Source organism: Priapulus caudatus, unplaced genomic scaffold (assembly GCF_000485595.1).
Source record: "Priapulus caudatus unplaced genomic scaffold, Priapulus_caudatus-5.0.1 Scaffold82, whole genome shotgun sequence".
Taxonomy (NCBI): Eukaryota; Metazoa; Priapulida; class Priapulimorpha; order Priapulimorphida; family Priapulidae; genus Priapulus; species Priapulus caudatus.
The window spans coordinates 18,708-29,758 of NW_014577143.1; the positions used below are offsets into that span (position 1 = coordinate 18,708).

At 40.3% G+C, this 11,051-nt stretch overlaps 1 protein-coding gene and 1 non-coding gene across 5 annotated transcripts; both read right to left on the reverse strand.

The window, feature by feature from the left end:
• Positions 1 to 577: 577 nt before the first annotated feature.
• LOC106804649 lies at positions 578 to 10,051 on the reverse strand. Of its 4 annotated transcripts, none has more exons than XM_014805919.1 (13): positions 10,032 to 10,051; positions 9,286 to 9,426; positions 7,548 to 7,671; positions 7,141 to 7,234; positions 6,929 to 6,999; positions 6,271 to 6,388; positions 5,688 to 5,776; positions 5,465 to 5,552; positions 5,089 to 5,187; positions 4,519 to 4,668; positions 4,025 to 4,177; positions 2,860 to 3,025; positions 578 to 2,151 (listed from the first exon to the last, which is right to left on the reverse strand). In XM_014805919.1, the coding sequence occupies exons 1-13, from the start codon at positions 10,048 to 10,050 to the stop codon at positions 2,054 to 2,056; spliced, it is 1,410 nt and encodes a 469-aa protein (XP_014661405.1). In that variant the 5' UTR covers position 10,051; the 3' UTR covers positions 578 to 2,053. The 4 variants fall into 4 exon arrangements, with proteins under 4 accessions (XP_014661405.1, XP_014661403.1, XP_014661404.1 ...); XM_014805917.1 differs by having other exon boundaries at positions 5,375 to 5,552; XM_014805918.1 differs by lacking the exon at positions 10,032 to 10,051 and adding an exon at positions 9,927 to 9,995 and having other exon boundaries at positions 5,375 to 5,552.
• Positions 10,052 to 10,243: 192 nt separating this feature from the next.
• Trnar-ccg lies at positions 10,244 to 10,316 on the reverse strand. Its single transcript has one exon. It is a non-coding gene; the product is annotated as a tRNA-Arg (tRNA).
• Positions 10,317 to 11,051: the final 735 nt, after the last annotated feature.

Below are 11,051 nucleotides of genomic sequence, written 5' to 3' on the forward strand. Positions count from 1 at the left end.
TGTGCGTGTGCGTGTGTGTGTGTGTGTGTGTGTGCGCGCGCGCGTTTGGGTGCGTGTTTCTGTATGTGTGCGCGTGTATATGTGTGTGTGCGCGCGCGTTTGTGTATGTGTGTGCGTGCGTGCGTATGTGTGTGCGCGTGCGTGTGTGTGTGTGCGTGCGTGCGCGTGCGTATTTTACCCGACACTCTATTAAATCTATTTCCGCGCTCATTTCGTGTAGTGGTTGTACCCTCTATGCGCACAGTACTATCTTATACTACGGTAACAGGCAGTACAGAACAACCGCAACGGTTTAAACTCGCTCTAGGTTTGTCCCGTGGGCGTTAATGGGGTCTGATGGGGTCAATTCTAGTTAACTCCAACGTTAATGACATCGCCAATCTCCAACGTTGATGCGACAATGATAGGTTTGAGGGTAGTGGTCTCGCTACACGAAAGGGATCCCTTCTCTCTATTCTGATGTTTAACCACGCTAATGTATGAATTATTCGTTGCACGTGCATTGGACCAAAAGAAGCGAAATTTCACAGCCGACAAACAAGCGAAAACAATACAATACTGACGTTACACGGGCTAACGTATATTATTTCAGGTGTGGGGGGGGGGTGATCAATCGTAATACATATGCACGAAAAATAGGAGAAATGCACAAGAATAACAGCTTCATGTAGACGATTCAAATATAATGATATCGGATGCAGTACCATAATCAAACTAACAACAAACTTATATATACAGTATATGTATAAATCTATTATATATGTAAGAACCAACACATAAACATAATGGTGATAACTCGGTTGACCCAATGCCTATGAAACGTGATCACCGAGTGTATATATACTAGCATGATAAATTAATCACGTTTTCATATGCATGCGTTTGCAAGCGCGCACACTGACATAGAATCCTAATACGTATTGGAGTGATAAAACAGGTTATAAATGTATCTAACCGGATTGTAATATAAGCAACGTAAACACACACGTATCTACCATATAGAAACGTCGTAACAACAACTCGGATTCAGCATGAAATAATAATTACAGTGTTATGAAATTCCGTAGCAATATTTGAGGTATTCTTCGCAATTTCTTAACTCGCTGTGACAAAATATATTTTTGCTACTCAATAGGTTGCCTCATTTACTGACACTCATCAGACGAAGAGACGTGAATTTCAGTTATTATTAACTAATTCATATGCATGCATTATATACATTCTACCACTATACATTATGTGCACGTATAATAAAATTCTCCAGGCGAATTGCACATGCAATAACAACATAACATTCTGCTCTCGCTTAGTTAATAAAATCGATCTACGTGAAACATAGAAATCTGACACTCTTAGGTGTGATTCATATATACAGTCATTGATGCATGAATAATTAGTTAGCCGAGTGCTTGTTTTAAAGATATATTAGTTGGAAAGCACACAGTGTCATACAGAATATATGTTGGTGCAGCGTAGATACATAGGTGTGAACACCAGCACACAGTGGGGTCGCGTTGTAGCGTGTTCAGCATCCCTGAGATATGCAGGTGCGATGGTGCAACATAACTAGCAGTCTACGCGTTTCTAGCATTTCACAATATACAAAGCCATGGTGCAGCATACTAACAATAACATACACGTGTGATGGCGCACCACATTTGGCAGTCCAAGACATATAGATGTGCTGGTGCAGGATACTTGGATGTCTAAGAAATGCAGGCGTAATGGCACAGCATACTTTGCTAGCAAAAAACATACAGGTGTGATGGCATAGAATACTTAGTAGATTATGATACACACGTGTTTTGATGCAGCGCACTTGGCAGTCGATGACTCAGAAACATGATATCGATCACTGAGTATGTATAGTGTAATCATATGGTAGAATGCAAAAATATAATAACAAAGCACACACACACGCACGCACGCACACACACACACACACACACACACACACACACACACACACACACACGCACACGCACACGCACACGCACACGCACACGCACACGCACACGCACACGCACACGCGCACACACAATCTGTCTGTGTATTAATTTTCCATGAGCCACCACTTCTCTTCGACTTGTTGCTGGAATACCAACAGTGCTCCTACACTATCCACCACAGCCGTCGACGAGGCATTCTCACCTGCAATGACACAAGGCAGCGCCACACTCTACAACTCGCCGCACGCAAATATCACAGACAGACGCAAACTTGCACGGATCGGTGGTGACCAATCATTACGCAAATGAATTTAATTTTGTAAAACCAAAAAAAAAATCCAAATTTTCAAAATCCGGAGTCTATTAAGCAGGTAATCATTATTCAGCATATATCTCACGTGTCTGATAGTCCTAACACATTCCATCGACTAATGTAACAATCCCAGTAAAAACCATCGTAAAAAAGCCACGAACCATAAAACCGTGAAAGGAACGAAGCAATAAGAACTAATGGTGTTCAATGCCATTTACGGGACTAGGATCATGGTCAATAGTCAGCGATGGTGGGCCGGAGGGAGGGAGGGAGGGAGGGAGGGAGGGAGGGAGGGAGGGAAGGAGAGGGAGGGAGGTGGGAAGGGAGGGAGCAGACCGAGGGAGGGGGGAGATGGGGAAGGAAGGAGAGGAGGGAGGTGAGGAGGGAGGGAGCAGACCGAGGGAGGGGGAGATGGGGAAGGAGAGAGAGAAGGAGGGAGGTGAGGAGGGAAAGAGCAGACTGAGGGAGGGAGCAGACCGAGGGAGGGGGGAGATGGGGAAGGAAGGAAAGGAGGGAGGTGAGGAGGGAGAGAGCAGACCGAGGGAGGGAGGAAGGGAGAGAGGGAGGGAAGGAGGGAGGTGGCGGGGAGTGGCTCACCTAGACTCAGCATGGTCTTCAGCGTGCGCATCACGTTCCTGACCTCCTGCAGCTGATTGTGGACGTCGACGATGCGCGTCGTCGCGTGACTCAGCGACTTCAGCTCGAACACGTCCTGCAGGCAGCGCGCGATCGCCAGCAGCTGCTGCTGCGATGCTGGCCTCTCCTACACGTGGAGTGAAGTCGTTAATTGATGCTCCGTTCAACATCATTCTCCTTATCTATGGTCTCTGTTGGTCATTCAATTGTCTGTAGTCGACATTGGTCACTTATCTGTCCATGGTCTTTGTTGGCCATTGGTCATTTATCTGTTTGTGGCCTCTGTTGGCCATTGGTCATTTATCTGTTTGTGGCATCTGTTGGCCATTGGTCATTTATCTGTTTGTGGCATCTGTTGGCCATTGGTCATTTATCTGTTTGTGGCATCTGTTGGTGATTTATCTGTCTGTGGCATCTGTTAGCCACCCATGCATAGACACTGCACGATAGCCAGCAGCTGCTGCTGTGATGCTGGTTTCTCTTACATACGGGGATGCGGGGATTGAGGAGGATTAACCGATGCTCCGTTCAACATCATTCACCTTATCTGTGGTCTCTGTTGGTTACTTATCTGTCTGTGTCTGTGGTCTCTGTTTAAAATTTATCTGTCCGTGGTCTTTGTTGGTCACTTATCTGTCAGTGGTGTCTGTTGGTCACTATTTCTCTATGGTATCTCTTGCTTGTTAATCTGCCTGTGGTCTTTGTTGGTCACTTATCTGTCTGTGGTCGCTATTGGTCACTTATCTGTGTGTGATGTCTGTTGGTCACTATTTATCTATGGTCTCTGTTGGTCATTTATCTGCCTATGATTTCTCTTGGCCACCAATGCAAAAGTATTCGGTATTCATGTACAATTACACGCAGTACTTTGATATACATGCACACAGACCTGCGCACACACACACAGACACAGATGCGTGCACACACACACACATGCACATCCGCACGCACACACACACACACTCACGCACGCACGCACACACACACGCACACACACACACACACATTAATCATCACTGTATGTGGTGACAGTAAGACCGATAAGCACTGAGCACCAGTTTACGAATGCCGAAAACGCACACATCAAACTGCGATGAGATATTATAAAAGCACGATGAAAACTTACTTCACTGTGGCTCTGTGTTGGATCTACCTCGCCAATGCACCTAAGCATATCAATCATGTCTGTGACGCTAAGCTCATTGCTGGGAGATGGGAACGGTAGCTCCCTCTGTGGCGGCAAAGTCTGCACAACATGATTAATCTCTTCTTGTAATGCCTAAAACAAAATAACACCACTAAATGAGAATAAATGAACACGAAATACATCGCGACCATTTTAGAGTTTTAGAGACGGCAAGCAGGCCTCATAGCACTTACTTATAACATTATTATATTATTATTATTACATATAATAAGTATTATTATTAATTATATTATTATTATATTATTTTACTTTAACAATTACTTAAAAGCAGGCAAGATTTGTGCCTAGATTTGTGCCTAGATAATCGGGGCAAGTTCACAATCTTCTCGTTTTTGTCGTGTCAAATTTAGTGGCAACGTCACTTCAGTAAGTAGGCAGGACGTCTGCTCTAAGTACAACCACGTCTGCCTGACCTCTAGCTGGACTGTGTTCTGCCTCCACAGAGTCAGCATGGGTATCACTCCATGCCAGGTTTTCTCACACCAGACAGCGTGTTTCGGACGAGGAGTGCCCCATCTCACGTGACGCTCTCCTTTCGTCAGCGATACGACTTCGTGCAGGGCCTATAAATTAGAAAGTGTTTAGGTAGAAGTCAAATTAATGTAAACAGTGACAGGGTTCGCTCTTCCTAGCTCTAGCTCATGCCCCTTCGAAATGTACTTACCAGTCTACAAACAAGAATGGCTCTCTACCCTTTTAATACGTGACATGATCATTTTTCACAATGGTGTCAAGTACTCTTCGAACAACACATTAATAAATTTAGCAGTTACATATTTTAAAATGTCAAACCGACCGAGATGACGTTTAAGAAAGATTTACAAAGGATTTTGGAAGAGCTTACTGAATGCTGGCAGAAGGGGCAGTGTGTAAACATAATACTGTGTTATAGCAAGAAAAATCTAGGCACAATCCAAGTATTTTGTTCTAGCAATAATATTAATAAGCTCTTATAATAAGACAATGGTAACAATAATAAGTACTTTTTTCATCTTTGCGTCAGATGTCAAATGCTGGGACATGGCTTTCAATTTGGTAGAGAACATGTTCACATCGTAAACCTCTAACACCTGACAAATGTTCTGGAACAACGTACATAAATATAATGAATCTTAACAGCAATTATGATGATAGATGCACACGAAATAATGAATATCATGTAACAAGAGATTTGGCTTGTTGGTTTAACCATTAAGCACTGAGATAGGGAAACAACAATAAGATATTGCAGAAAAAACTATACAAACAAATACAGAACTTTTATCACACCTTTAGATGTTGCTTGCACATTGCACTAGGCATTTCATCGACAAACGGCAAGTTGTATGTATATTTATTCATACTCCTCTCAGTGGTCACCTCTCTACTTGGCATTATTTTTGGCTGTAATGCTATTTCCAACTTTCTAACCTTCTTTTGCAGTTCCTTCAGCCCGCTCATATCATACCTAGAGAATAAAACAATGACATCTAATGCACGGCAAATATTTTCGCTACTGAAAACACCATGCAAGCTATTTCACACCAATTTCCATTTATAGGGATTATCTGTTATTTAATACAATGAATTACATGATACTCACTTATTATTTAACTCAAAACTCAAAAGATCCCATTGCTCTTGGAGTATCACTAGCTTCTCTTGGACCTCTGCAAGCTTTTTTTGGCATCCCTAAAAATAGTTCACATAACATTGTATCTGTTACTGCAAGGAAAGGTTGAGCGATTAACTCACTGTGCTAATTAATGAAGTCATTCACACATCATCCTTATTCTATAACACATTTCAGCTTGGACTCAAGATACACTAGGCTAGCGTGGTTATAATTCAAACATTTGACATCACTTATGTGTTTATAAACTTACTGCGCAAAAATAATATCGTGAGCTATGTGGTGTGCTAATTTGTAGCCGAGACAGTAGGTATAAATGAGATCGTCTCCGACTGATACTCATTACAAGAAATTAGAGTAAACGATAGAATACACTGCTAAGTTACTTATTTAACAACCATGTCTCTAGTTGCTCCAATTGGCTTCGAGTGAAATAGCAACCGTGAATCTTTAAGCACATATGCAACATATGAGATTCCATAACAGCTGATGACACAGGTTGATGATTAGAGACGGACCGCTGACAGTAAGAGATTTGCTTGGCCATGCAAACCTTGTAGGCTTCCTTGTACTTCTTGGCTGTTCTGCTCTGTCTACTTGACTGTCCAGCTTGCTGGGCTGCAAGCTGCTCAATTACCAAGTCTTGTTCCTCTGTTAGCATCTGTAAGAGCCTAGATAAATGAGAGGACATGAATAAACACACTGAACAGGACTACCGCTGGCGTTCGCCACCTTCGCAAAATGTGATGAATAAATAACAGTGGCAATTTTACTACACAAACTGGTGAATACAATGTGCGAATGATTTAACTGCTCACAAAATTACGAATGAACAAAGAAAATCGTCAAATTGCATTGTAGTGTCGTAAAATGTTTTCGTACACCTCTTTTCACATGCCCATCTCCCGTTTATGCTTTGCTGTTCTTAGCACATACGATAAAGTGAACAGCGGCTATAGTTTTTCATTGGTGGCTAAAAAATAACTTTAGTTGCTCAAGTCTCTGCTCAAACTTCAAAAACATCCAGAGGTAGACCTGACTGATCACATACGGTTGTATGAGCCTAGATAAATGAGCAGGTATGCATTAATGTTCTGATCATTGAAGCAGACATTGTTGGGATTGCACATGTTGTGTATAGCAATCAAATGAGCAAAAATAAATCAAGTAAAGAAGAATGTGTGAATGATGAGGTTTTTAAGTGAACTCACGTGTTTTCGGTAGCCAAAGAAGTCAAGGATGTTGGTTTCTGTCCTTCTCCACTACTAGAAACCTGAGGTGTCTAAAGAAATATGTATTAGACTCTGTTATTTGCTAAATTGCTTAGATGAGAAATTAAATCAATTAAATCAGTCTCTGAACGGTAATGTGGTAAAAATTGGTAAGCATGCTAGCAAATGTATATAAAGTAGATTCGAAATACCTTAATATTAGCCTCCGCAGCCAACTTCTCTTGTAAACTCGTCAGCTGATTGTGGCACTTTTCTGAAAATGCCACTTGTGCCTTCAACTCTTCTCTGGAAGTAGAGTAATCATGAACATCACATTGAGCATTCATTAAACAAAACTTTGATAGTTGTACAATCTATCAATGCATTTGTGAAAAACCGTGATTATTAGCAAAATTACATAAAATGGTAATCAAATTTCCTTGTAGGAATACAAGAAAGACTAAAATAGGTGGATGGTTTGTTGGAGAATGATTTTTGCCAGACCACCACTTTATTGTAGATATCGGAAATGAGAGAGAGAGGTGTCTTAGCCACAGTCAACAGATATACTCAGAGATCATTGCCTATACTATATATATATTCATTTGGAATATATTACCTGAGATGCTTGTTGGACAAAACTAAATCTGATATGATTGACTGTCCATGGTCACATTTCTTCAGCAGATCCGTTATTGTCGCAGTTAAAACGGTACGTTGCTGAAGATCCATTACTACAATATCTAAAAGTACCAAAAATTTATATTTTTGACACAACATTATTGCCATAATAGGAATAAAACGTTTAAATCTATACACAATCACATATGTGACCCGCTCCAGCATAATACAGACTAAAGCCCGACGCACATTGTCGAACATTTTGCTCAAAAACATTATCGTAGCAATGTTCCATGAAATGTATGGCAATGTGCGGTGAAAAAAGTCGCCGAACATTTGTTCCGAACAATGTTTCTGAAGATCGGAAATGTTTGATATCTCGAACATTGTTCGTCGAATGTTCGTCAATGTGCGCTGAATGTCGAACATATCTAGAAACATTTGTAAATGCCTATCACACCGATTGGCCACACGCCGATCACGTGACTCTCTACAACACAGCTACTAGACGGCGCCACGAGGTTGTTCGCTGCAAAATGTTCGGCAATCTGCGCTCAGCAATTGTTCACCCGCACATTGCCAGACAAAAACATTTGTTCGGACGAACATTTGTTCGGAAAAATGTTCGGCAATGTGCGCCAGGCTTAAGTCGCAAGTCATTGTTTTGAGTAATAAGCACGCACACATGTCAATGCTGAAAATGGCCTACCTGGACAAAAATGAGATTTTTACAAAAATAAGTTCCTAAGTGCATATTTAATCCGGATATATAGGTTCAGATATCTCTAGATTATTATGGTCATTTTTAATTAAATAAAAAAGGGCTTTTGACCGCTCATCCCCGACTGGGCCCCTTACCCGGAACGCTTTATCTCAAAAGCGGCATATTCCGGAATAAGTCGGTTTCCGATCTTCAAATTGCTGTAGATCGGTCAATTCTTTAGATATAGCCAAATATTATATATCATTTTAAAGGTAATTAAATTATCTATTCAGATATGCACATAACTCAAGTTGTAGAATTTCCTACTTAATCCTGGTTTTGCTAGAGCGGGTCACATATATGTTTGTAGGGGATAGAAGTTCCAAGATTTTACGAAAAATTTAAAAATTAATTCCAAAATTACGAAGATACAATCAAATGTAACTGTATTATTGGTCACCTTTATAGAAATGATTATATTTCTAAAAGAATATATTTCCTTTGAGTGGCAGTTATATGGTGAAGCAACTATAGAATGAACACCTATCTATATCAGACACTTATGGTACATTTCCGTCAATGAGCCCTTATATATAAAGTTGACGTGACATAAACTACATGGTGATATATAGCTCTAGTACTATAGCCCACGTACAGTTGCCGCAGCAACTGTAGAACTGTACGCGGCAACTGCGGCAACTGTATGCAGGCTATAGTACTAGAGCTAGGTTATATATAGCCACAAGTTCCCTTCTCGCTTAACACTACGATGGCGAGAGGCGCAATAGAATCGCGTTCGGCATGACGTGCGCTGCTATTAAACGTAAAATTATCTAACTTTTTATGATTTTAACCGCTTCTCTGTACTTCCACGCCTCGATTTATTATATGTGCGCTATCACTGAGTATGTGTTTACATGTCAGCGAGCAATTATTAAAATTGATAAATAACAAACTTAGAAAAAAACCGCCATTTTCCCATAGATATCCCATCATACGTAGCGATAGTACTTTGGGAGGAGACGGGCTTTACCGGCACTCTCAGAAGCAAGGCTTCCAAAATTCATTGTTTCTAATTCCACTGGTGCAAATCCATGACTTTTGAGTTCTTTGTTAATATTTTCCCAGTCCATAGAGCTGGATACTGCTGGGACCGATACTGATGTTGCCATATCTGAAAGAGAGAGTGACATAAGTGAATGAGGGCTACACAAAGTGCTACACTGCAACATTCACTTGTGTATGCAAAACGTACTCAAGCATTGATACACACATACACACGTGTGCGTGTCAAACAAAGGAGATTCCTTTGATTTTACATTAGACTAGTTACAGGTTTGATTAAACATCTCAATTACCATTTCATTTGCAAACTCACACGGTCGTACAGTGTACCAAAACTAATAATTGGCAACGCACACACACATACAGTTACGACAGCCCGTCGAAGAGTTTGAACCAAAGTTATAGCGAGTGCAACAGTCACACACTTTTTTACAATTTGGCAGCAAAATCGGTGGTATTTTTTGCTTTCTATGCAGCAGCTACCCTGATTTCATTTTTATTTCAATTTCTACAAAAACAGTGCAATGATTGACGTGAATGAGCATCATTTCTAACCAGTTTAGTATTTGATGATATTGTTCATACACAGGATTAGTGTGCTTTACCTACGTTCTAATATACAAAGTGTAGTTAATGAAATTTATCAAAAGCTTAATTAAGCTTTATTAAGTCGGCAACACTACATTCAATAAACATAAACAAACAAATAGTTACGCTTTGTTTCTGCCGCCATCGCGATTAATGCGATGGTGCAGCCACCTGCAGCTAATCAATGCTACTAGTACTAGAGTAAATAATTAATCGTGTGTTTCTACTAGCTACGGAATTAATTAAAAAATAACGCTGGCGATATAGATTTCTTTTCATTTAGGAGCACGTCGTAAATAACTGATAATATTATTAATAATCTTTTGGTAAAATATTAGCGACCCTGGTGGGACTCGAACCCACAATCTTCTGCTCCGGAGGCAGACGCCTTATCCATTAGGCCACAGGGTCAAAGAAACAACCGACGGTTAATTTATTGCATTACCTAATATATATAAATGAGCATACATTTTCACATTTCAAGTAATGGATAAATATTCATATGCATCATTACATGAACATATTTATATCGCGGGTATATAATTCACATGTTCAGATCAAAGCTATAGCAACTTTGAGCTAACATGCCACGACATCAATTTATATAAAGCCTAGGGTGTATGTGAAATTTAACTTTTTGAAACTACCGTACTAATTTAGAAGGTATATATGATCATGAACATGTAACTATATTAAATATAGATAGCTGAGTGCATGAATATATGTACAAATGTTTTTTATACGTTTACTGTATTGTCAATAAAACAGATCGCGATAGAATTTAACAATTATAGGTATTATTATAATAGATAAATTATTAGTCATAACTCTATATTGGTCGTTGGCCACTTGAATTCATATAGAAAACACACAATCGCGAAATATACTCGCAAGTAATTTTTATATTATATATATGCACAGGTATATACATTTTAATATAATCTGTAATTAAATGTATCGCAAATTGCAATTAACGCCTCTATGAGTATACGTTCTGTGTTGTGTGTGTGTGTGTGTGTGTGTGTGTGTGTGTGTGTTTGTGCGTGCGTGCGTGCGTGCGTGCGTGCGTGTGCGTGTGTGTGCGCGTGCGCGTACGTGTGCGCGTACGTGCGTGTGCGTGTTCGTGTGCGTGTTCGTGTGCGTGTG